Source organism: Gallinula chloropus (genome assembly GCF_964237585.1).
Source record: "Gallinula chloropus genome assembly, chromosome: 5".
Lineage (NCBI taxonomy): Eukaryota > Metazoa > Chordata > Aves > Gruiformes > Rallidae > Gallinula > Gallinula chloropus.
The window spans coordinates 69,469,983-69,497,506 of NC_140090.1; the positions used below are offsets into that span (position 1 = coordinate 69,469,983).

At 42.2% G+C, this 27,524-nt stretch overlaps 1 protein-coding gene across 1 annotated transcript in view; it reads left to right on the forward strand.

Moving 5' to 3' along the window:
• SORCS3 (sortilin related VPS10 domain containing receptor 3) overlaps positions 1–27,524 on the forward strand; it is a gene marked incomplete at both ends in the record, with an annotated part of 300,986 nt that overhangs the window by 135,938 nt on the left and 137,524 nt on the right. Inside the window, one exon of the mRNA XM_084265556.1 lies at positions 6,938–7,037. Within this exon, the coding sequence (XP_084121682.1) occupies positions 6,938–7,037 (100 nt within the window). The remainder of the gene's footprint in view (positions 1–6,937; positions 7,038–27,524) is intronic.

Consider the following 27,524-nt stretch of genomic DNA (forward strand, 5'->3'; position numbering starts at 1 on the left):
AAAAATCAGAGAGATGAATAGGTTTTACAGGGAGTGGCTCAATAAACAGGGAGTCTTCAGACTGGGGAAAAAAAAAATCTGTGTGGAATATGACAGCAATCACAAATGGCAGGACAGAGCTTCATGGTTTCATTCTTGTTAAGTGGTAGCAGTCTAGGCTCTGGATTATACTATCAAGTTCAAACAAAAGTGAGCATCTCTTCATACAGCACACAGTTGTGGTGTTTATTAACATGTGATAATGAACTTGCCAAGTTTCCCTGTGGGATGAGACAGATTTATGAAACTAAAAAGCCCACTGGTGGCTCTGTCATACAAAGGCATCATCTTCAGTTTGGGAAGTCCATGATATTGCTGTAGGCTGGGAAACTGCACCAGGAAGCAGTACCATATACTTTCTGAGTTTCTGTTCACTTCCACAGACATTCTTTGTTGTCTTTATTTTTCTTCAGTGGGGTGGGTACAAAGGGAGGGATATTTTTTTGGTTTGTAGTATAAAATATTCTCCCTTTGTATTTATTATGATGACTATAAAATCATGGCTGGGTAAAAGCAAGCTCTCAGCACAGCTCTACTGAGTGAAGGATTCACAGAGTACAGATACTTGGATTTCCTGGGTTATTAAGAGGGCACACCCCAGCATGGCTGTTGATGGGTTCATTGGCTTGTTCAGACTTTTTGTGTGGGTTTGGGTTTTGATTTTGTCATTTGTTTCCTTCCTTCTTTCCCCCAGCAAAAAGTGTCTTTGTGTGTAGCCAGGTGAGCCAGAGAGCCTTGCCCTGCACAGCAAGATCTTTCTGGCAACTTCCTCATAGTACATGGAATTAGGTTTTGCCATCGTAGGCTGGGAACTAGACCTGCTTGCCTTGAGGTTGGGAATGAAACAGTCCTGGAGAGGTAGACAATGAGAGTCTGGTGAGCTGTGTTAGCAGTCATGAACTATGTTTACTGTTTTGAGGGAGCATTGTTAGACTTGCACCCATTGCCTGTCATGGCAGTGGTCACCCTGCCTTTCCAGAGCTGCAGCTGGGGCTGGATTAGCTGCAGTTCCAGCTCTGTGTTCCTGTCCCAGGCATTTGGCTGGCCAAGCCAGACTCTGACTTTGGGTTCATAACCAGCATAAAGAGAGGAAAGGTTGTTTCTCTGTTATGTAAAAGGTTTTGGGAGCAGACGATGTTTAGCTGCCCATTGCCATAGTCACCAAAAGCCAGGACCCATTATCTCAAAAAGTTTAGGGAAGCAGGGCCAGAGCATGCTAAATGAGTGGTGTCCTTTCAAAGAGGAGCAGCCCTCAGCCCTGCCTGTATGTTACTGGGACCAGCTTCTCATATGGTGTGGTAATTCTTTTGTGACCAGGCCAGTTTCTGATTTAGGACTCTGTGCTCCAGTAAGAACCCATTTAACCATTTGGTGCAGAGCAGTGTGGTGGGGTCAGTGCTGAGCCAGGTTTTGGCAGGGTCCCCATCCACTTAGGGTCCCTAGGGTAGCTGGCCAAAAGGGTTCACAGTTGGGGCTACTGCAGAGGATGGTCAGGCTGGGCTCTGACTCAGTAGGAGTCTCTTTTCAGTTTGTCACAGCTTCAGAAAAAACCTTTATCTCAGGGAGGGTAATTTGATGGGGAAGAAGGGGAAGGGAGAGATGAAAACAAACTGTTTCACAAGCAGTGGAAGTTTGGCAGCCTGACTTCTTGTGTTGTGCAGTTGGGTTCTTTGTAGTGTATTAATATGTGAGCTGCGTTTGAATGTTTTCCTGCAGCTGGATGTTCAGAGAGATGTGCCTGCTCTCGTGCCTCATGGGATTTGGTTTCATGCTGCAGCTTTTCTCTGAGCGCTAATAAGTTTACTCTTCTTTTGCTAGCTGCTGGTTTTCATGAAACTTCTAGAAACTTTGTTCCTCTCGGGTTTTTGTTTCTCTGTCAAACTGGAAGAAAATTGGCCAATGGGTAAAAACAAGAAGTTGTTTGGGGGTATGGGGAGAGAGGCACACTGCAGGCAGACAGTTTGCAGGTACATAAGAAGAGAAGATAAATGTTAATCTGGGCTCTGTGTGTTCCTGTTGCTCTATGAAGTGCACTGTGTGCCCCCACACAGTTCTCAATGTAGGACTCTGATCTGGAGATGAATACATAAGCTTTAGTGTCTTGGGAAGAAGGCTGAAAATCTAAAATCAAAACCATACCTGGTCCTTCTCCATCCACAGTTCAGGGAGACTCAGAGACACAGAGGAGAAACCCCATGACTCCTGAGTCAGTGGCACACACACACTCCAGGAGGTTGACTTGTCCCTCCCGGCCATCCAGTGCCAGCATTTGCAGCTCTTTCTCCTGAGAGACTGATGATACATATTTTATACCCTATCTCTGTAGCTGAGGCTGCAAATAAATAAAACCTCCTTTCTCTGCCTGAGAGAGCCCTGAGATGGAAACCATCTGAGAGGAGGACTCCTCAAAGCTGTTAGGTGGTATTCTCACTGCCTCTCCACACCTCTGCTTCACGTCTCTGGGATGAGCAAGACTGTCCACAATATTAAAGCCTGCTGGCTCAGACCTGTTTGTCACATTCACAGGGAAGCTCCTACAGGAACAAGATAGATTTTTTTTTTTTTAGCTCTTGGTGCAGCAAATTAGGAACAGGTTTGGTAGAGAGAGGCTTTTTTGCCTGGGTGTGCCCCTCGATCCCTGCTCTGCCAGGTTGCAGGACAGAACTTGCAGCAATGGTTAAAACACATGGCATCCCGTTAGGGGAGGGCAGTGGAATCAAACAGCTGATTTTCTTTCCCAATGGTTTATAATACAGTATGATTATGGGAGAATTTACTGTCTCACAAAAAAATTAATCACATTATAAGCCTGGCTTTACCAAAGGGAGTATGTAGAATTTGGTGTCACAGCCTGTTCAGAGCAATCCCATGTTTATATCATTATGTGAATATAACATTTGTGTTGCACTGGATCAGGCCTTTCTTCATGTTGACTATCATAGAGAATCTTCTTTGTGGCTGGTTGTAGAAACCAAAAAGCTGAACTGGAGTAGGTAAAGGTCTATTCAAGACTGGTCTACTTATCCTTTGAGTTTAATTGCTTTTCACTGTGCAGCCTTTCTTAAGGTATTGCCAGCAGCTTGGTTTGCAGGATGGAAAGCAGGATAGAGGGGACAATGAAATGCTGTGAGATCAATATATAAAGGCTGTGGGACAAAACACATGGATTGAGCTTTTACAATCTTTGTATACATAACCAGAGGTCATTCCACATTGTAATAACTTCTGTGCTACCACTGGTGTGACAAGGTGCAACGATTTGGTTTTTGAAAGCAATCTGTAGATCCCAACTTGAGGCTGAAGGCAGTAGCAGCTTTTCAAGATGATGAGACTCCAGCAACGGGTTCGATGGAGCAACCTAGAGGGGAACCAGCTGGAAAGAGTCAGTTGGCTATACGAGGCCCTGCAAAATTTAAAGCAGGCATTTGTGGGGTGAGTCATGGGAAGGATCTTAGTATCACTGAGTCTTATGTTATTTTGATACAACTGCTACTGTTTTTCCCCTCCACTCCTTTAATAAAGTGCTTTGAAGTGGATCCTGATCCTGTTCTGACCAGAGGAATGTCAGAACCCAGTTTGAACTATAAGGATATGTGGGCTAGCTCATATGCAGTTAGAAGTCTTTGTGAAGGTAACTTATTAGTAAAGGTAAAGGGCTCAAGTTAAGGTTAAAAGCTGAACCGGAACTGTTCTCTTCCACCTGCAGGTCACAACTCTTCAGATGTTCAGGCTTGGGTTGCTAAAATTAGGCAGCCAACTTTTTTTTTCTTTTTTTTCCTCCTTTTTTATAAATAATACCTGTTTTCAAATTAGGGAGTTGGGTGGAAGGAGTTTAGCAGGTTTGAGTATCGAGCCATAGACTAGATGATTATAGAAGCTGAAATGTCTAATTGTAGATGCCTGCTTTTGAAAAAAAATGAACAATTACCTATGCAAGCTTTCAGTTTCTTCATCTCTAGAAAAGAGATAATATTTCTCAGTATGGCCCTTGGGACTTTGTTAGTTTGAATGGATTAACACGAGACAAAAGCTTCAGATTCTTTGGATGGGAAAGTGCTATGGAAATACACTATATTATTGTGATATCCTTTGAGATGTTTCTGTGAAGCCAGTGGTGACTGTCATGATAATAAAGAAAGCCTTAGAGAAGCTAACGAAATAATGATCCTACTTCCTTTCTAGCTATTCTTTGAAAGGGCAAATGCAATGAGTGATAATGGTTTAATGAGAGAGAGTCATTAGGGCATCCAGCCTGCATCTTTAGAAGTGCAAAGCATTTTGGGAGATCTGAAAATGACTCGGAGAACAAAACCAAAGTAGCTCTGTCAGAATATTAAACTGTTATTTGTATTCTCTTTGAATGCTGATTGAAACCAGTGATCTCTTTCCCTGGCTGGTGGCTGGTACATATGTAGTCACAAATGTGGCTTGTTCGGAGCTTTGGTGCTGTTGGAAGGGTGAGATCAAGGAGGTATGTCAGATCTTGCCCTCTGTGTGTTACCCTCTGCTTAGAGCTTAGTGTAACTTGAAGTTTCCTGACCTGTTGAATTTGCATATATAGGAAGCCTCATGTAGTGGAATTAATTGGCTTGGTTTATTCTGTTTAATCAAACTGCTTCAGTTTCAAGCTTGGCTGGAAGGGGAAAGCTGCTAGGTTTTTTGTGTGGAATTGATAGTTAGCAAGACAAGAGCTTCATATACTTTGAGTGAGCAAGTGTTATGAAAATGCAGTACACTATTGCAATATCCTTTGGGAAGTCTCTGTGAAGCCCAGCAAGTATCAATACTGTGCATTAGTACAAAAGAGTACTGAGCATAAATAAAGCTAGTATTAGCTCTATTTTAATAGTAAAAGAGTGAAACTAGAACCCAAAAAAATTGTTTAAGACATAGACTCATAGAATACCCTGAGTTGGAAGGGACCCATAGGGATCATCAAGTCTGACTCCTGGCTCCACACCGGGACAGCCAAGTCAGAGCATGTGAGTGCATCATCCAAATACTTGAACTCAGTCAAGCTTGGTGCTGTGACCACTTCCTTGGGGAGCCTGTGCCAGTGCCGGACCCCCCTCTCAGTAAAGAACCTCTTCCCCTGACTGTGGAGTGTTCAAAGAAGGAAGGTTGGTTCAGCCCATTTAAGGGAAGTACCAGTTTGCAAAACATTAAGGAACTGTGCCTGAAAGATGCACATAAACAAATCTGTTGGAACCACATCAGTGATAAAACAAACTTTTGACTTCCAGGGTCCTGCTACTTGGAGGCCTGAAACCAGCCATCTGGTTTTGTGGCATGGTCCTTTCAGTGTCATTCTGGGCTCTACCAGCAGCAAGGAAACCAGCAGCACTGGGTGCAGATTCTGGCATCGCTCAGTTTCTGCAGACATGTAAGTGGGAACTTTGAGCTGCTGGGCACAGTGACATTGTTCACTGTGGTGCCACAAGGGAGACCTGGGCCATTTCTTTGCCAGACAGACAAGGAGCTAAGGATTAGTCTCAGGCAGAACCAACTGCAAAGCTGCAGATGCTGGAAGCTTGCTGAATGTAGGAAATCAGAAAATTACTGCAGCTAGTTGGTGGGAAGGGCACTGAATTGCTACATGTTCTCTAATCATTTGTTTAGTAAAAAGCATGATCAGAGGGGAGGGCAGGGGGCCTGAAATTGCATTGTAATAAAATCATAGGTGTGTCCAGGTAAGGTTTTTCTGAGGGTCTTTACTTGTCCACCTGTTAAAGGCTGGGTTAGCTCTGTGCTTCTGATAGAAGCTGTGTAGGGTCAGGAGCCAGGTTCTCCCCACTGTTTGGATGGGGTGGGTGGGCTGTTCCTGCAAGTTGTGACACCCCTCCCAAAGCAAGCTGGTGCTGACCACTCCTCAGGTGTGGGATGCTGTACTAGGTAGCTGTTGATTTGTTCTGGTAAGAAAAATCTTGTTAGGAAGGGAGACTACGAAAACAGCAGAGAAACAAGCGGGGCAGAGTGAGGTTTCAAACATGCCCACAAATGAGGAGGAGGAAGCTACAGAAAACCCTCTGTGACGAAGCAGCCCTTTTCCCCAGTCACGAATGGGTAATGCCACCCCCAGATCATCTGCTCCTCCGGGTGGGATTTGCTAGTGTAGGGGCCTGAATCTGTCTCTGTAACTCAGAAAAATTAAATGCCTGGCACAAAGTAGGATGGGGGTGTCTGAGGACTCAAGATGCCAGTTTAGGTACATTTTTATCTAGACATGAGTTCAGCTGTTACAATTCTGAGCCACATTTGGATCCCCATCTCCAAGTCAGAATTCAGCCTACTTAAATAAAACTGTTGTTGATGGGTTTAATTTGGATTCTTCTGTTGTATTTGTCTGAAAAGAGAATTTGTGCTAAGTGTGTAGAGTCCTCTCACGTAGGTATCATTTGCAACCCCACAATGGCACAGGAGAGCAGAGCCTATACACAGTCCATCTTCACAGGTGCACCACAGCTTCCCATGTGCACAGGATCAACTGATGCAGAGACAGACCCTACCCCAAAGGTTTTCTTCTCTCTTCTGCTGACCACCCTGAATGAAACACAAAAGCCTGAGTTTTTAAGGGTGTTGTGATTTAACCTTAGCCAGTAACTGAGCACCACACAGCCACTTGTTTGCACCTCCCCACCCCTAGTGGGATGAAGAGAAGAATGGAAAATAACTCGTGGGTTGAGATACAGTTTAATAGAACAAAATATGAAGATTATGTTGACTACAAAACGCTGTGCTATGGCAGTTACCAGAAAGGGAATTAACTCTGTCCCAACTGAAGCCAGGACAAAGGGTGATGATGCTCCAGCTGTAACTTTGAACATCTGTTCACACAGTCACTTCCTTCCCCTGAGCTCTAATAACCACATAAATTCTTTTTGTCTCCTCTTTTCTCCAGGTCAACAGACTATGGCACTACCTATGAAAAGTTAAATGACAAAGTAGGCCTGAAGACTGTGCTGAGCTACCTTTATGTCAGTCCCACTAACAAGAGGAAGGTAAGGGAGAGCCATTGAGCTGGTAGCTATAGAAACAAAATTACAGTATTCTCTTCATTCTGAGAAGAATTATGATCCTAAGGTGAAATTTTGTTGGTAATTCAGAAGAGCTTGAATTTCCCATCTAAGTTGCAGTAGTACAATTCCACTGAATCCAGTAGAATTATGCTTTGTTTTGTGACAGACATGGAATCTTAGTCTCCTGTTGAATATGTTAGAGAAGTAAAGGGTTGTTTTTATTTGCTTCTGACTGTTACACCTTTAAAGAAGCTGGACTCACACAAATGTTTCTGGGACTCTTGGCTGCACTGGCTTTGGCTAATACACCTTTCCCTGCTTTCTCTGCCTCCTCTTTATTAGAAATACTGAGTAAAAGGCATTTATTTCTGCATTTTACTCTTTCCTCCTTTATGCTTTCCCTAGCTAGAAGTTGGAGGTAAAGATGTAAATGACATTTTCATTGGCTATGTCACATAAGGGGGCTGAAAGCAGAATATGCCTGGGAGAGTGGGTGGGAGACTTAAGATTTGATTTGAATGTGTAGGAGACAAGATGAGGTCATAGCTTTCAAGCCCCCTGCTCACGCTTCCCACGTGACGTAATTAGGGCTGCAGCTGGCTCACAGAACACAGCCCAGGAGTTGGTTTAAAATTATTGCCTGTGTTGATTCAAGGGAGGTAGTGGGACAAAGATGCTTTCAGCTACCCACAGAAATCAACGTGGGAGGGCTGCAGCACATAGCTAATTGCTGGCAGTGGAGTTGTGTTTGGATGGGGTGCAGCCCGTTCAGCTTGATCACTTCAAAACTGCCTGTCTTATGTGTCAAACAATAGGTTTCCAAAACAGTGTTTTGCTGTTTGTACTGTTTTTATAACTACTGTTACATTTTCCATCACTGGTCAGTCTTCAAGATTGGTTTTTACTTCAGTGTCTGCAACCTTAAGGCTGTCATAGCTCTGATTATGACCTGCAACAATATGTGTGTTTGGATGCATAGAGGAGAGGAAGAGTGCAGTGGGCAGGGGTCGACTTATATTTTTTTCTGATGGAGAAGCTAAATTATTGTGACAACTACCTTAACTTCTCTTTTTCTGAGCAAAATGGGATGAAGAAGTTCCAGAATGAGCTCTCCTGGCCTTCATGCCTCTCCTGTATCCAGTATGGTGGGCACTGAAGAGTTAATTCTTCTTCATTCCGTTTCCAAAGCAACTCTGCCCACCTAAAATCAGAGGCAATATGCTCAGTTACAAATCCTACATCACTGGTGTAGTCTCCCTCACAAATTGGAGTACTAGGATATATGATTATCTTCTAGCAATTTCTCAAGCTATCGAGCTTTACAGATTAGCAGTCTTTTCTCTCCTTTTTATTACTGACATCTACATATTATCGTATAGTGGCATGCAGACCTATCTTTACCTGCTGTTTTCTTACTTTAGTTGACATTTTTTAAATGGCTTTTTTTGGGTTGTTTTGTCTCAAGGAAATAATTTCTGGACCCACCTGTCTCTATTCCCTCTTCCCCCTTGTGAATAATCTTTTGAAACAGGGAGATGAGCTGTAAGGAAAACCCATAAGAAAACAGCATCAGTGCTGGCTGCTGTGGCAACAACTTGCTTACTTTCTTCCTACTGCTGCTAAATATATGGGCACTGTAACTGTGCATGGTTAAACAGCTGTTTTTGCTGAACCTGGAGCTGACTGCTTTCTTGGTTGTCAAAGCAATTCCAAACATCCACGCAGCATTTGAAAAATGCCTGGAGAAGGTGTCACCAGGTTGGAGCATCTGGGATTCGTCCAATTTAGTATCAGGTTTATTGTCCATCCACCCCTTACAGATTCATGAGGCTGTGCACTGCAAAAAAATGCACTTGGGTTGTGATCTCCAAGTCTCTCTGGATGAATATTGTTACGGTGGCCTGCAGAGTAAGCATCATGTTTTTGCTGAGCTCCTGAGGACAACCACCAATAATGAATCACAAAGCAGTAGGTGAGGTGAAACAACTGCACCCCAGTAGAGAAAGTCCAGATTTGTCATGTTTCACCTCTAACAGCACAAACGCTGGCTAGTTGAACACAAGACAGTGATCTCTTGTGCCCTCCCCCCTTACTCCCCCCAAAACAGGTCTTTCTTTGAGGCACTAAGCAGGGAGGGAGATTCCAAAAGTGACATGTGTGCAGGGCCAGCACACACACAGTGAATCATGCAGACCCTTTCCAGGCAAGATATTTTCTCCTCAGACATTAGCTCCCAGGTGGTGATTGGACCCTGCGTGCCTCACAGCTCCTGTTGGGTTTTGATGGGTTTGCACACTGTTGCTAGCCCTGTCGGCTCATTAGTGCTTAGAGGATTAGCAGTTACTTGGAGGAGGGGAAAAGCTTTCCATACATTCATTCCTAATTGATTTACTAGTGAGAAGGATAATTACCTCTCAGCTACCCTGTAGAACTACAGTGGGAATTACCTGTCAAAATTCTTTGAAGACCCAAAATGCCTCTCTTCAGCTGTTAAATAGGAATTACGCATTCAGCCAAATGCCAGTTATATAAACATCATTTACCTGAATTGTGGCATAACCCTAGGCTCAATTATGAGGCAAGAGGATTTAAGTGCTGGCTCTTTTCTTTCTTCTTTTAAAGGAATAGCTTTTCGTTTCTAATTTCTTTTTTGAAATTTTTTGGTGGGAATATTGTTAGTTTTTTGGCAGCTTGTGCTGTATTATTCTGCTCAGTGCTGTGCCAGGTCATGGTGGGACACTGATTTCTCAATACCAACATCTCAGCTTATTACAGTATGGAGGATTCAAACTAGGCCAGAGTTGAAATGCAGAGGCTGCATGGCTACAACCCATGGTCTGGGAGCCTGTGTCTTCTTCTCTCTCATACCTTATCCTCCTGAGTTCTGACACTCCACCTTTTTCTGACAAAGGGGATTCCTTTCTGGAAGAAATATTGTGCTTAATTTGGTAAATTTCTGGTGTGCGTGTCACAAGTGGAGGTCAGACTTGGTAACCAAATGGTTCTTTGGGCCCAAAAATATTTCTTGAGTTTTATTCTGGCCCCAACAAAAAAATTGGCTGGATGGTCTTACTTAAAAAGTTGCGGTCAACAACTCAATATCCAAGTGGACATCTGTGATGAGTGGCATTCTTCTGGTGTCGGTACTGGGACCAGTGCTGTTTAACACTTTTCTTTGAGAAGTGGACCTGTGTGAACTGTACGAAGTTCAACAAGGCCAAGTGTAAGGTCGTGCAGATGGGTCGGAGCCATCACAAGCACAACTACAGGGTGAATAGAGAATGGATTGAGACCAGCCTGAGGAGAATGATTTGGCTGTGTTGGTGAATAAAAAGCTCAACGTGAGCCAGCAATGTGCACTTGAAGCCCAGAAAGCCAACTGTATCCTGGGCTGCTTCAAAAGAAAAGTGACCAGCAGGTTGAGGGAGCTGATTCTCCCCCTCTACTCCACTCTTATGAGACCCCACCTACAGTACTGTGTCCAGCTTTCTGGGATCCTTAACATAAGAAAGACGTTGACCTGTTGGAGTAAGTCCACAGCAGGCCACAAAGATGATCAGAGGGCTGGAGCACTTGTATAAAGACAGGCTGAGAGAGATGGGCTTGTTCAGCCTGGAGAAGAGAAGGCTCCAGGGATACCTTCCAGTTCCTCATGGTGGCCTACAGGAAAGCTAGAAAGGGACTGTTTACAAGGGTGATAGGACAAGGATGTAGAGGAGATTTAGATTAGATATTAGGAAGAAATTCTTCACTCTGAGGGTGGTGAGGCACTGGCACAGGTTGCCCAGAGAAGCTGTGACTGCCCCCTCCCTAGCAGTGTTCAAGGCCAAGATGGATGGGGCTTTGGGCAACCTGGTCTAGTGGATGGTGTCCCTGCCCGCAGCAGGGGGTTAGAACTAGGTGGTCTTTAAAGCCCCTTCCGACCCAACCCATTCTGTTATTCTATGAAAGTTAGTGTCTGCACCTCTGCTATGTAATACTGATGGTAAAAGCAGATCCCCAGTTAGCTTTGTGTATTGTTGGCCTTCCTCTTTGAATCTGTTGCAGTTTGGGTTATCTATTTAGGCAATTTTATTAATTTCATATTCTCTTTAGGCTTCCTCCTAAGCTGCTCCCATGTATGTCTCCCATCCCTAACTGGAGAGCCCCAGAAGAGTGTTGAATATTGCCCCTGTACGTATTTGGGTGACCTGAGAGGTATTGAAATATCTTTACTGACACAGCAGACTGGAAAATGCTAGAACAGCCTGGAAGCAGCTGGTCCCTTAGTCCTGCTCTTTGCTTCTCAGTGAAACACATCAGTCATTAGTGTTCATCAGTGGGCAAAATCATCATGTCTTTGTCCCTGGAGAGGCACATTTTGCGGCTGTGTCTAAGCCTCTGCTGCTGGGAGCTGAAATGGCCAGACTTGTATGTGCTCTGTTTCTCCTTTCACTTGCACACTAGGGACTTGCATTTGGATCATGAAAATCTGCATTGAGTTCTCATTACTACTATGAAATTCCAGGTGATCATTAGACCTAGCAGTCAGACAACTCTGAAGTCCTGGGGGCTATGGCTCTCTTAAGAGTGATTGTTTTGAGCTCTGATGAGAAGCCAAGTGCCTGCAGTTTTGACACTTCTACCAACATGAAGATGCTCTAATAGGCAGAGAGTATTCCAGGGCACATCTTCCCCTTCAGTGCACCTGCCCACCCGGTTGTTTGTCTGAGGGACCACACAAGGAGCATCTCCTTTGCCTGGTTGACATATAGGTTGCAACAAGCCTGATAATTCTGTGGTGAACTTCAGAAAGGAGAAACTTTTGTTTTTCTTTCACACCACCCCTTCCTTACAGATAAATGGCATTTAAGGGCAGATGGTTGAGTGCTCTGAAAAGCAGAGACTTGCAAAATGCATAACTTTGGCTTTTCTACCCTATAGCCTCTTGTCTGTCTTTAGGGATACAACAAAAAGCTGGGTACTTTCTGCTGGGCCAAGATCTCAGTTTCCTGCTGACCTTTAATTTAATGCTATATTTTAGACGTTGGTTACATTTTACTAGAGGCAGATTTTCACAGCAGTTTGGGAATTAGGGTTGTTTATTTCTTCCGAAGCACTAACCAAAAGAAGCCTTTTCTATTTTAATAAGAACATTTCTCTTGACTTTTTAGATTCTCATTTTCTTTCTGTTCTTTTCTTTAACTTTTTAGTTGGTGAAAACTTTCTGTTAGAAAATTGGATAATTTCCAGAAAAAAATTAAGCCTGTGATTCTTTGGTCTTTGACTAACTGCCTGCACTTCAATATGGCACTGTTTGGAGCTGAAGTGCTGTGAGTCCCTATTTTTTAGCATGGGTTGGTCTGCTGGGTAAGATCCACTCTTGTGAGAACATTTGCTTTCTTCTTAGTTGTGAATAACAGGATTCATTTTAGGATTGGTACCTCACAGAGGGATGCAAACTCCTTCCAAAGAAGGACAGAAAGAAGATGAGAACAAGAAGTCCTGTGTATCTGAAGCACTGCTCCTTCCAGGCACTGAGATGCCATTTTGAATCTCAAGGAATTGTTGTTGAACCACAGATTTCATGTATTACTTTTTCGTTGAAATGCTCTGTGTAGATAGAGTACATATTCTTAGTGAAGGTGTTGTTTAGCTGAAAACCTGATTTTCACTATGAAACTTTTATCTCAACCCTTGGGATTCCTGTGGAGGTTGAGAGGATGCTGGTAAAAAGCATTTAAAAGAAAAAGAGGAGAATGACAACTTTGACAAAATCAACCCCAAAAGCACTTGCCTGTATATAGTGTTGCTCAGATGAGATGTGGATAAACGGGAGGTCCTCATTGCATTTAAGATGCAGGGTGACAGTTCTGATGTCTTAGAAAAACCTTCCTTCATGAATTTTCTTTGCAATTCAATTGGATGCAGTAATATCTAGCTTTTCTCCTCTGTGCTGTTACCATCGTTCTTGTAGGTGATAACTTCAAGAATTAAATAGTCTGTTGGCTTTTATGCTGACTCTCAGCACAGAAATATCACCCAGGTACAGTGGTTGAAATGAGAATTCCCTCCTTTTTTCCCTTATACCAGAACTGAAGCATTAGAAATTTTTATTTCTAGATAGACCTTCTAGTTCAGGGAATTGAACAGTAGTTGCAAACAGCATGAAGCAGAAATAAAGTTATGGTGCTCAGTTAAAGAGCTTTGAGAAAATGGTTTTGCAGATTGGTTTTCCAGTTGTCATAGAGTCAAAATGAAGGGACAGTCCAAATCACTGAAGCTATAAAAGCCAAAGGCAAGTGGCACCTTTCATACCTGGTCATGGCTATGAACTTGGTCCCTCAGAATGAAAAATGTGGAGAGTCAGAAGCTCTGAAAACTGAATCTAATTAGATTTGTTTGTTTCTGTGAAGCTTCTTGGGGATGAAGCGTGGCAATTGTTTGTGAGCTGGCAGAGAGCAATGCTGCGTTGCAGTTCAGGTTAATGAAGGAAGAAGTTAATTGTGACTGTAATATTGAAATTGCAGAGGAATGCATCTACCCAACTGGAAACTAACTAGCACATTGGGAGCAACACCTCCTCTTAACAGGAGTTGGAGATCTAAATGTGAGAGCAAGTCGCTTTGACACCCTTTTCATTTATTCTTGATCACTTGGAGAGTAGCTGTGAGCAAACCCTGTCCTGTTCTTATGTATCTCCAAATGAAACCCTTCAGCTGTGATTGAAGCCTCAGGGCAGAACGATGGTCCAAACTGATTTTGGTTTTGCCTTTATTTCTTAGTCCACTTGATACCAAAGGGAATGCCACAGCATTTTGTTTTCTTCTTACTTATCAAATTTGTGACAGGCTATTAAGGCAGAGGTTCCAGCCTGCACCTGATGCTTACTAACCTCACCTGAGCTGAGCTGCCATGCTTTGCCACAGCTCCTATTAGTCATCTGCTGCTTTTTCCTAAGATTTCGTCCCAAGCTATTGCTGAGGAACTGAGCTCTGGAGTATCCTAGAACCATTTGGCAGATGGAAAGTTTCTTTGGACCCTTTTTCCTTGTTATGCTGACACTGATAAACAGCATGTGCTGCAAACTGGCACTTGCTGGTATAATCTCAGAGAACATGTTTATAACACAAAGGCAATCGGACTGGGCTCCACAGGGCAGGAGTGATAGCACCAGTTGTTTCTACTGTATTTTACTCCTAATCTTTTTCTTCAGCCCAATGAAATAGTTACTGAATGGTTCTTGGGTTTGCCCCTGCCATTAACAGGGCCTTAACTTACCTGAGCTGCAAATGCAGTTGTAATCATCTCTTCCTGCGCTTCTCTGGACCTATCAAACTGTGTATGATGTTCCTATGCTTCTCAGGACTCCAAAACCCATCCCGTTCAGTCCAGAGTCCCCACCTGCAGGTGTGGGGAGCTCCTGCTTACTGCTGTCCAGGAAAGGCTGTAGCTCTAACACACAGCATCTGGATTAACTGTGCTCAGATTTACCTACTCTGGTTATACCAGTGGGCTGTACAAATGCAGCTGTGATCTGGTTGATGCAGTGATGTATTTGCTTTAGGCACAGTCACTGTCAGTCCCCAGAACTCACAGTTGAAATAGGGGAATAGAGACGGGAATGAACAAGTAATATTTTTCTTCACTTATGGATGAAGCAAAGTTGACTTCTTCAGGGTGACCCATCATATCCATGGTAGAGTCAGAGGATATGTGAGACGTGGCATGCAATCTCATGAGTGTTGTGCAAGGGATTCTCTCTACTTGTCTGATTAATTCAGCTTGAATTTGTCACCTGAGGAAAGAGAGAATTTTGGTAAATATTTGCAGAGCCAGGACCTGAAGCTGTGTGTGAAAAAGATCTCTTGAGTTACAGATGTGTCCTAATACTTGGAGAAGAGTACTTTAGGAATTTCCCCTTTTGAAGAGATTTTTATTGTCTCTTGAATTCAGAAAAGTCATGTTTTCTCTGTAGGTTTCTCTGACCTTTCCTATGTAAGAAATATAGTTTCCCAATGCTGGATGACCTTGTTTATTAGTGTTTTAAACATGGTTCAAGTTCAATGAATGAAAGATGTTCAGATGTAAAGACAAAAATATGAGTGTTATTTGAATACTTTTTAAATATAGGATCGTTTTCACTATGCCCAAATAGGATTTGTTGGGTTGGGGGGTTTTTAATTATTATTACACTTATTATTATTACACTTACTATTATTACACTTATTATTATTACACTTATATTATTATTATTATTATTATTATTATTATTATTATTATTATTATTATTATTATTATTATTATTATTATTATTATTATTATTATTATTATTATTGCTACTATATTTGGGGTTTGTGCCTCCCTGTGGACCTTTGTAATCAAGGGGCTCCTGTGAGAGTGTGCTCTGCCCTGCTGCAGCCTGCGACTGTGGGACCTGGGATGTCAGATGGCCCCCAGGGACCTGACCTGATGGCTCCCATGCTTAAAGACCAACCTACTGTTCATTCGCTTGCAGATTTTAATTTTACTACTTCTGACTTGACATAAATCATAGAGATAAATGGAGGTCGTTGTCTGGGATGTGGCCATTTGTCAGCACAGGCAGCACAGAGTTCGGACCCAAGCTTATGAGAGATCCCCACATACATTTCTGCCTCTCTTAAAGAGGAACAATCTGATCATCCTTCTGTATGCATGAATAAGAAAACTGGAGATTCCTGGGGCTTTTCTGGTTAATTCTGTGAGGCAGCAGATGCATTAAAAACCAAACCAAAACAAAAAAACAAAACTAAAGCCCACTGAACATCACCCACTGCTCATCAGCTATTTCTAAAAATAAGCACAATGCAGATAATTAACAAAATGCTCACATGTGGCATTATTTAATGGGGGTGGAGGGGAGAGGGTTAGAAGAGAGATGGATATCTGTTTCTACCTATCTTATACAACATTGAAAGCTGTTTTTTAATGTTCATGAAGTTAAAAAATATCATATATTATGAAACTCCAAAATTAGGGTTGCCTCTGTGTGCTGTTATGCATCAGCATTTCATGTCTTTGTACTTGTGCATTCCAAGAGCTGTTACTTGCATTTTTCATAGGTTTCTGAACTCATTTAATGTACGTTGGGTTAGTGCTGAGGTAAGTGTTTAAAGGGAATAGAAACCTAATGCAGGATTTAATTAATAAAGACAGGGAATAAAATGAGGGCTGTCTAAGTTGGCTTTTTGAAAAATGCTTTGTTAAATAAATGTCATCTTAGCCTTTACGGATATTGCAAGTCTGGTTGATAAAAGTAAGCATGGAGACAGAAGATGTATAGGTAAAATAAGAGAAGAGCAGTCAGACACCTGCTGTGTCATTTATCCACTGAGAACTCGATGATTCTGAAATCTCTGCTTAGATGCTGCCTGGGGCTTTGGGAAAAAAAATGGCCACTTGAAAGAAAGGCACAGATTTTAGGAAAAGGCAAACCAGAATTCAAACGCTTTGGACTTGATTTACCACAGGCACTTCCTGAGGTTACTCTGTGTGCATGAACTGCGTGGGTGAGCAGTGTATGTTTGGCATTGTGTATGGTAAATGTAGATATCTACCACTTTAAACATACAATTCCCAGCCCATTATCCTAAAAAAAAACCTACCCTGAAACTGGTTGAGGAGAGAGTATCGCTGCATTTCATTGTCTACTGGAATTGCTAGAAATTCACATTGCAAGGTGGAAAGATGTGAGAAGCTCAAGCCAGTATGTCAGCTTTGTTTTTATATGATCTGCAAATAATTCTTGGAGAAAAAAGGCCAGTTATAAGGTAAGAGCTAGCATGGCATTCTGGTGCATGTGTATGATAAGGCTGCCTTGTCTTGACTTCCTAAAAGTCAGTCGGTCTCACCTGTTGCTCTCTGTGTCTGCTTCACCTTGTATTGCTAGAGTCAGGGCCCTGCAGAGCCTTAGGGATGGTATGAGGTCGTAAAGAGAAGAGATGGGGTAAAATTGGAAAGGTCACATCCACATTTAGATGTAGACTTCCCAGACTTGGCTGTCAGTATTTAATATAGAGGTAGTTTGCTCTAATTTAGCTGGCACGTGTTAAAGGACAGATCAGAAGTTATAATATCCACTAAAATAAAGCCGCAATTTTGTCACTTAGCATGGCCATTGCTTTTATGAAGTGGCCAGAGTGGACCTGTGTGAGCTTTCAGTGTGCCCTGCCTTGGTCACAGGGACAAAGAGGAGCTGTCGGGATGCATCACCTTGTAAGGGGCTGCCTGTTCTTAACACCCAGCCTGTCAGCAGGGCAGATGGAGCTGCAGGGCAGCTAATGTAGGGCAGGTTTATGAGACTTCCTTCCTTTCTCCACCCTCCCTGCCTCTCAGTGAAACATGGCCATCTCCTTTACTGCTGCAGCTTCAATAATATATTAATTTATGAAGTATGAAAAATGAGGTAGTTTTGAATTAACGAGGAGGGGAATGGTGCTTCACAGACAGCAGGATAATCAATCAATAATAACGAGTCAGCATGTCCTGTTATTAAAAAAGGAGGAAAAATAATAGAATGGGTGGAGAGCAGCTTTTGGAAAAGGGGCAGGTGGGTCCTTTTGAAGACTGCGTAATGCTCTGACCTTGATCTTTAGTGATAAGAGCCTGTTCACCAGGACAATTATTTTTCTTTGAGGAAAATCCTCCCCCAAACCCCTACCAACCCCAATACACTACTCTGTGGCAAAACGTCTTTGTATTTAACTCTTTTCCAGAGGGAAGAATAAAGAAATTCAACATTACTCATTGAGTGAATTCTCATTTTCAGTAGCATGGATTAGCTGAGCCTGCCGGTACATGCTGGCCATTGCCTCAGTTTCTGCCATATGTGCACATCTGCCTTTTATACAGTAAATGCAGTAAAGTTCAATTTCAGCTCTGATGTGATCAATTCTGTGTAAAATGCTTTATCCAAGCAGCCCACTGAATCCTGTAAGCCCCTTCCATGGCAGTGTTAGGAGCAGTTTTTCTTTGACATGGGCTTCAACTGGGCTGTCTTCAAAAATACATTTCAGCACATCTCAGAGTGCTTGGGGCTTCTGTTTTTTGCTATCCAGAGTTCATTGCCTATGACCCTATCCATCCCAAAATGCTTTTTTTCATTGTATACAGTCAGATGTTCCTGGACTCTGAAAGTAATGATAGGGATTTTCTAAGCGATACACAGATGCAGTTAGAGTGAACTCAGGCTGCAGTTCTTGTAAATCTGGGGAATCAACCCTTAGCCCCAGTCCTTATGTCTCTGCCTGAGGAGAGTCTGGTGCTGCCTTTTACAGTGGGCCCTGCAATATTTTAATTCTCTGTTGCAACAAATCAGGCTGTCCTCCTGGAAAAAAAAAAGCTTAGCTGAAATCTTTCGCCTCCCTCAGGGCCATTCCATGGCAGGCCAGCATGATCCTTAAAAAAACCCTGCAAAAATTGTGAGGCAGCTGTTCTCAGAGACCTGAGTGGCAATGGAGGCAATGAATGTTGTGCTCAGGAACTGGAAACAAGTGGAAGGATGAAGTCAGCTTGGCAATTTTCTGACTTTTGCCAACTGATTCCTAAACCAAAGTGTCAGGGTTGTGTTGCAAATCAAATCTTTGTCCCCTCTTCTGATTTCCTTTCCTCTTACACTAGTTATTCAGGACACCACAGTGTCCAGGCCTCTCATATATGTGCATGGAAGTATGCAGAAAGGAAAGGATGGGATTTTCCCAAGACTGTGAGGTATTGGTGCCCTATTGGGATAAGACAGAGCAGTTCACAGTCACAGGGACAGTCACCTTCTTGGTGTGTAGTAGCTGATGACTTCTGCCATAAACCTGTGAAGACTGTGCCATTTGGAGCCAAGTTTGAATATATAATGGAAAATGTCAACGCTAGCATGCTGGTAGTTGTGAATCCTGTTCATAGGTCCTGAACCTTCCTATATTATTAGAATCTCTGGCATCTGAGTTAGCATGTGATGCTTGCAACCACAGTGGATAACATAGAGTAGAAAGCAACTGTGCAGATGATGTTTTGTAACTTTAAATTTTAATTTTTGGGGGCCTCAGCCGTCCATCCAGAGAGTAGATAGACCTTCTCCAACTACCTCAGCTTCCACAACTACATTAGGGACAGTGAGGGACATGTGTAATAGACACCAGGTGAGTAAATTGAGATAAATCATTAGCATCTGGATGTGAACATTGATAAAGCTGACTGTTGTCTATGTTCTCTCTGCAATCTGACTCAAAAGCAGAAAAATAAAGTGTGTAAGCAGTGAAGAAGCAATGATGCATTTAAAATTGTATTCAGGTTTAATGGCCTCAAGGGAGATACATACTACTATTTTTATTTTTCTAAAGAGTCATGAAACACTCTACTGTCCTCAAACAAAAGGCTGCTGTATATGGGCTGCAAAAGTTTACCCCCGTGAGTAACTATCCATGCACATCTCTTTGTTTTCTGTAATGGGGCAACTACTGTGAGTAAACTTATTCCCACATGTAAAGTGTTCTCCCAAGTGAGACCTATAATCAGAGAAGTGTTTTTATATAAATGGTGTTCTCAGTTCCAGCAGCTGTGGTGCACACAGCCTCTCCTTACTGATAACATTATTTTCTGTAACTATTTCTGCTTACATGGTAAGTTACCATAATGGTGAAAATTACTTTGTAGTTCTATGGAGAATAGCACAACCATGCATTTACTCAAATAACATATAATTATAGCAGTGAATGCTGTTTTTCTGTGCACACAGTTTGGGATCAGAGCTGTTCTGTGCTCCTAGAAAAAGCTGGTGACCGCAAAACAATGTGTCAGATGTTGCAGCGATCAAGGATTTCCTATGTGGAATCCAGAAGGGTAAAAAGGCATCACACAGGCCTCTGCTCTGCAGAAATACCAGACGCCAGGACAAAGCATAATATACATTGGAAACTTCACATTTCTCTTCTGCTGATTTACTATCTTCCTCCTGTGGAAGCACTGGGTTTTGCCCAAGGTTACCAGCTAGGGTACCTTCTATTTCTGGTTCAGACCCAGTTGTAGAAGGGCTGGTTGAACTGGAGATACACAAGACAGCTCTAAGTGGTGATGGTTGTAACCCATTTGGCAGCTTGTAGAGGGAACTATGTGTGAACATGCTGGGATATGGAAAAGCCTTTGGCAAAGTGACTGCACAGCACGCAGCACTGAAGTGGCCTCGGGAAGGTGAGATTACTGTGGTGAAGGACTTTGCTCTGATGATCTGTGGGGAGCTGGAGAATGTGCAGTGGTAACAAGTGTATAATGGGATGGAGTAACCTTGGGTAAACTCTGCCTTGCTGTGACAATGAAAAGGTTTTACAACCCAAGCATGTGGCTGTTGCCAATCAGTCACTCTTTGCCAGGTCAAACACATGCTTTTTGGATGGCTTCCATCCCCACTGGCACCTGAAATTTAACAAGCAAATGCTTGCTGTGCCTTGTAATTAAAAGTGAAAAGTACATGTGTCCGGTGCCAAAAAGACAAGAGAAAGCGGGGAGACATGTTGTTCTGACCTGTTTAGTAGTAAAACAAAGATGAGATGTTCTGCTTTGTTGGGTCTAGTACGATGGCTTATTCCACTCCTGTGCATGCAAATTGGATACGCCTGGGATTTGGCATCATGGGCAGGTTAGGATGGCAGCCTTAGAGTATCTGAGTTCTTTTCCAAGCTCTGATTTTGCCTAAGCCTTACAGCCATGATATATTTTCATTTCCTACCTGCCAAGGATGGCAGAGTGGATTTCCTTGAGGGACTCTTGCTCTGTATCCAATTTAGCCTTGATTTGCTCCTGATCCTCAGGGCATCCTGCAAGGTGCATCCGTGTTCTTGAGCAGCTGCTGGAGGTGGTAATTAAATGAACTACCCTCTCCATAGGGGATGGGGGAGGTGTGAGCTTGGAATTCTGTGAAGTGTTTTGTTTGGTATGACAATTTATGGCAGGTGTGGCTACAGTGCTATGAGCCAGTTTTAATTTTGTACAAATCTGAAAAATTAATTGTAATTGTAATCTGGCTATAATTGGATATGAGAAACAATAGATGCCAGAAAGATTAACCAGGGTTATTCACTGTAAACAAGCATAGCAGGCTGATGTGCATCTCCTTAGAGAAGGCAAGGTGGTGCTGGTCCTCAGAATTAATCGTGTAAGATGTCTTCCATGGATTTTCAGACAGCATGATGATGGATAATAATTCTTTTGCCACCAAAATGCTCCATCTTAGTCTCCCCAAGTCTTCTCAGCATCTCCATCCTTTTTAGTCTTTTCAGGAAACAAATGAAAGAATTCTGATATGCTGTTATCTCAAATGTGCACTCTTCCCGCGCTGAACCAACTATATGTAGCACATGCTGGGACTTTATATTCAGCATGTGTGTCTGAGCATAATACTAGTATCTTGTGCATGTAGATTATCCATCCTCACAGGCCAAACTTAATGCTCACCTGAACTACTGGTTCCAGGTTCTGTTGAGATAAGGCATGTGTTGGGTTGGTTGTAACTTAAACTTTTAGTTTTATTTCTGTCAGTACCAATATTCTGCTGAGAGGCTTTTTAAGTTAATGGAGAACCTAGGGTGCTTGATACTGGTGAGGAGGGTGTGCTGTTTGGACAGCCAGTTTATGTGTGTATAAGTGATCTTGATTACTAGGTAGAATATTGTGGTATAACCTACAAAATTTATGGTGAAACTTGCTCTTCATTTTGAAAATGGGTTGTCTAAATATATATAAAAAGGGTACAGCAGAATAATTACATGTTGCATTTCAGAAGAGGATTTGATATTATTCATAGAAGCACACAGCATGGTGAAGTCCTCTCCTGTTGTAGAATCACCAGAAGACCCTGCTGGTTTAGGTTTGAGAAAAAAAAAAGAGATTTAACTGTGTAGCTTATTAGTTTCTACCTTGTAATGGTCCTCTTCTTTCACATACCCTCTACAAACCACAAAATGTTCTACAAAGGCACAGGACCTGCACGTAACCTGAACAGCATTATGTGCTCTGATCATTTTCTCAGCTGCTGGAAAGATGAGGAACCCACAGATGGGGTCTCCCTGATACTAGTGTCAGAGATCTGTCAGAGATTTTCTCAAACCAGCTTGCTGGAGTACAGAGCTGCAATCACCAGCACAGCTGGTCAAGTGAAAGAGGCCCTTCACATGTTGGATGCTTACAGAAACAGCTGTTGACATCTGGAAAGTTCAGTGACAAGCAATGGGATTCTGCACAGTAGAGCTTGGCCTGTAATTTCAGAGAATTCCTGATGGGAAGGAAGTTCTGGAGAGAGGTTAACATGAAAGGTCTTGTGAGAGCTATTTGGCTCTTCAGTCACGGTACGTATAATGCAAACCCAGTGCAAAAGTCTCAGGAAACTCTATTTCATTGCTCAGTTTCTATGGGTGTCTGACTCATTTTTCATTATCCAATAATAAATACAGTAGTGAAAGTCACCTTTAACACTTAAAGATTGCTTGGATTTTATGGGATTGTATTGAAGTGAGTGCCAAGGTATAAAAGCCTTATGGTTGAGGTACTTTTATAACACATGCTTCATAAACCCTTATAAAGTGAGTGCAGTGCACTTCATCCTTTAAGATTACAGCGTTATGGTTCTGAGAGATGGTGATCTGGTGCTATATTCATTAATTAAATCTGTTATTAATGTTAAATTTTGGGCAATAAGAAGTAAAGTTACAAGAAGTTGAAACGGGGTAGGTCCAGACAATTTATCTCTCCTGAAAGCTCAGTGCTCCTTTACTGCTCAGCTGATGCCCACAGCTTGCCCTTAGCTTTAAGGGAGTTTTTGAGCAATGTGAAGCGAGAAGGAGCCCCAAGCCTGGGCTACTCTGTAACACAAGGAATTGCAATGAGTGTTTTCCATTTGGGTTGCAAAGTTAGTAATTACGTGGGAGCTGTTGCCCACTTCATGTCTGTCTTGCTTGGCTTCCCAGAGAGCAGATGTCCTTCTTGTCACAGCTGCTGATCACTAAGTAATGGGGCAGATTGCTCTACATGCATGTAAATAAATAGGATTTCTCTCTAGAGTAGATTTTTGTCTCTGCTATCTCTCATTTTTTCCTGTCTGACCACAGAGCTGCTCTTGGTGAGTGTAAAATAGTGTTTGGCTTCCGTTCGCCCTGATTATTACAGGAGTCAGTGCATGTGCAGGGCAGCGAGCAGGAATCTAGCCATTCCTGACCAGCTTCCATAAAAGTTTCTGTAAAGTTAAGTTGTGCTTTCTAAACTAGCGTAAGTCATGCTAAGATATTTTTAGCTTAGTGCTGATTTATACGGGTGTTTCCATTGCTGGTAAGTAGACTGTTCTTTGTGTCACCAGTCTCACAGGGGTTTGGGCTGATTTAATTGAACTGAAGATTTTAATTGAACTGACATGCTACAGAAAGAAGAATAAAAGGAGGTTTTCTTTGCCATGAGTTGTTTCTGTCATTGATGGGATTGGCATAGAAGGGCTTCAGGTAGAGCGTGTAGCTGTGTCTAAGAGGGTGTGTATCTACCTCCAAGGGTGTCCTTTAGCCTAAAAGGCAAGTAAACCATGCTAATCATGTAGGGGAGAGGAGGAGTGGGAGGGGGGTGAATAACTAAACATTTGCCAGTGAGAAATTTCAGATGGCCAAACATTTAATCTAAAGTGCTTCAGCAGTAAAAAACTACTTTTCCCACAAGAGATTTCTAAAGTATTCCTATTCAACATGTGAAGAACTGGTATCTTGAAGGAAGAAAATGATTTTTGTGTCTTTAAGCCTTTAAATGTCATTTGATTGTGTTTTTTTCAGTTTCAAAAGGAAGAAAGGACATTGTAAGTCCAAACACAGCAAAAATCCTCTGTTTGCATTGACATTTCAGCATAAATTTTTGAAACATTTTGGCTTTTTGTACTCAAAGCTAATATAGAACTTTGTTGGCACGCAAGTACGGTTAGCTCCAGAGGTCTCATGGAGCCATACAGTCCTTTAGTGTCTTAAATCAAAGTGGGAAAGAAAAAAATTGCTTTCCTGTTTAAAATCAGATGTCTGATTTCCCATTGTAGCTGTAGCTTGGCTCTAGGAAGGGCCTAAAATTGTTTTTGGTGTTTTGTTGGTCTTGGCTTGGGTTTTTTTGGGGGAGTGGGTGGAGAGTGTGTCTGTGGTTTATTTTGTGGTGGGGTTGTTGGGGTTTCTATTTGTGGGGTGTTGTTGTTTGGGTTTTTTGTTTGTTTTAGGGAAAACCTAGACTGGTTCTGAGTTGGAGGAATAGTGGAAGGAGCTGAAAAATAAACTCCTAAAACGGCTTTTCATGTGTAAGTTGAGCACATTTGGTACTGAAATCACTATGAAGCTGTAAACCTCAAACCTTAAGGTTCTGGTTTCGGAGCAGTGTTTGTGGCAGAACTAACTTTTTAATTGCAGAAGAGGACAATGTAGTGCTACAGAGCAAATACTTTGCTAAGGAGCTGGGTTTCTTTTGTAGCTATGGAGGCTTGGGTGGTTAGTAGGTGGATTTTTAAACTGTTTGGTTTATATCTTTTTAGAATAGCATTTTATATAGGCAAATGAGAATGTGACTGGGACCTCTGAAAAGGACCACTTACAAAAAGCACATTAAAATGAAGAGGAAAATCAGAAGGCAGTACACAATGGTTTAATGCTATCTACTTATTTCTGGGAACAAAAGACATTTATTTTGAACCTGTCTTCTTTATTCATTTGCTGGGATGTTTCCTGCTAATGTAGCTCAGAGGTATTACTGCTGCAGATATTGTACCTATAAAACTTCTCCGTACTGATGTAGAGAGATGCGCTTTGGTAATTTACAGTGAAAATTTATGTTGGTTGAGAAAAATAAAAGGATTCAATGAAAACTAATATTAATAAAAATGCCTTTTATGTGGCACACTTTCCCACTTTTTGTCCAGAGGTATTTTATTAAAAGATTCAGCTGTGTACAAAACAGATCTCTATTGTGTTGGGATAAAACAGAACAGAGCAGAGATAAAGCTTTTGAATCTGATGCTATGGATATAGGTGCTATGTTAACATGCCTGCAAACACGTGGGCAGAGGTACAAAGGAGAGAAGAGCCAAATGCTGAACCACACAGGAGCCTTTGGCACAGCTGTGGTGGGTGGATTCAGGCAGAGTCGAGCTCAGGCTACCTGTAGCTTCAAGCCAGTAGAAATGTGGCATGTGGTATTGAGGTACTTGTGAGGGGTGTGCTGCCTCGTTGCTGGTGTAGGTCAGTATTCCACATCACTGTTGTCTTTATGCCTGGCTAGCTTGGAGCAGAGGAAGAGGAGCGTGTCACCATCTTGACTCATCCATGGGCATGTACCCCGTGAGAAACTGGTACTGAGGAAGGTGTTTGCATTAACCCAGTAACGCACCTGGAATTTTTATCAGGGTAACAGGAACTCAGAGAATTTAGTTACAAATCTTATTATAATTACAAATATTATATCTGCCACATTAGAGGGCGTGCTGGTTTAGTGGATTTGTGCTGTGATATGATGTCACTTTTCTTTCTCCCAACTTCTGCATTTGTTCAGAGCTCCTTTAAGGGTCCTACAAGCTCTCCAATAAATATGAGTGACTCAGCCACTTCTGTGGTTTCTGTACCAAATACAGGTTTAGGTGTGATACCTCCCCTCCTTGTTCTTTCTGCCTATAGACTGTACTAATTTCTTGGATAAATCCCCTGGAAGTAGTCAGAGCTGGATGTGTTTCCTGATGGGGTGCTGAAGATCTTAGTCCATACATTGTAGCTTATGTTTTTCTTATGACTTGGCCTTCCCAAATTACCTCCCTTCTATGTGCTGCTTCTGCTGTTGCTTGACTTTCTGCTGGATTTCATTCAGAACAGCTCTGGATATGTTGTCATTGCCCCCAGAGCCCCTGCTTTAAAGGAGATACACCACGTACCAGACAGTTCTCTTCCTCTGCATTCATCTCTTAAGGAGCTACCCTGAAGTTCAGTTGATTTTCAGAATGAAAATCTGGTGTGTTTTGCCTGATGTTTGCCATTCATTGGCCACTGAATTTTGGAGGTCAGGCCACAGTCTGTAGAGGAAAAGCAGTGTAGTACAAACCACCTCATCTCAAATATGTTCTCAGGGACTTCCCTTAACAGTAATCTATCCTGCCTCCCCTTCCCCTCTCCACTTAAACGAAGGCAGCAACTGAAAATAATATTTTATATATATGTGTGTATGTGTGTATATATTTCTAGAATATAGCAAGGTGAAATGTAATTTCCTTTTTAATAAAGGCTGCCATTTAATTTAATATTATAGAAAATGATTAGATCTTAAAAACCAATAAATTACATTTGACAACTCTCTGGTGCTCCTTTGCTATTCCTTATGGCAATTATAAATGGCAACACAGGGTGCTGGCAGAAATGCTCGTTCTGACTGGAGTTTGTTTATTGGCTCCTAATGAAAAGCGATTAATCTAAATCACTGCTGGGGTGGATCCTTCTCCCTGGCGCCATAATGAGAAGTGGCAGTTTCAGGCCTTTGACAAATGCCCTGCTATTTCCCATGCCAAAATATGTCCCCTCCCCCTGTAGCTTCTGGCAGAAAGAAGACAAACAGTAAAAAAATAAAACCTAGTGTCTCCCACTCTTCTTTTACTGCTTGCTATGTAAACTGTCGACCAGTCCAAGCTGCATGATTGGTGGTGGTGTTTTTTTTTTCACTGTGAGCTTTCTGTTTCTTCCATCCTCCTTGTGTAGGATCAGCCTCCCCGAGAGGATGATAACAGAGATGTTGGGGGTGGCGGGGACATTGTTCTCTTCTCAGTTTGAAGAATAAGGGGTGGATATCAGAACTGGGTGAATGGACTGGGCAACTAATGTGATGACACTTACAAGGTATGACTGTTGTTAGACTCTCCCAGCTTTCTCTCTAGCTGTTAGTTTTCCTAGCTTGATGATTTTATTATTTGATCTTGCCGCCACTGTTACACTTCCAGAGGAACAAATTGCCTGGCTTTGTGAACCAGCTGGTAGAAACATCACCTCTTCCATCTCATCTGACCTGTTTCTTACACTATCCACCGAAGTGTTGCAGATTGTGTATGAAAGGGCAGAGCAATGTTTTGCGTGTGTACCACATCAGGTCTGTGCAACTGTTAGCTGTCTTGTGCTCCTTAGCTGAGGGCAGAGCTCCAACAGCGACCTTTTAATATACAGCATTATTAACTTTGTAACCTTCTGCAACATCAAGTGGAAAATCTTTTTATTCTTGAAGTACCCTTCCCTTTAAATGTAAGATCTCTCTGAAATATCTTGTTATGTTGGCAATCTTACATCCTTCTACCATTCTGCAGATGCAAGTGATTTTTACACCGTGTGTTACAGTTCTCTAGTGTGGGCAATGTGCTTTAGATGAGCGGGGGCATACTTGGGTGAAATTGTCTTTGAAGTCTAAGTTACAAGTGATGGAAATGTCTTGAAA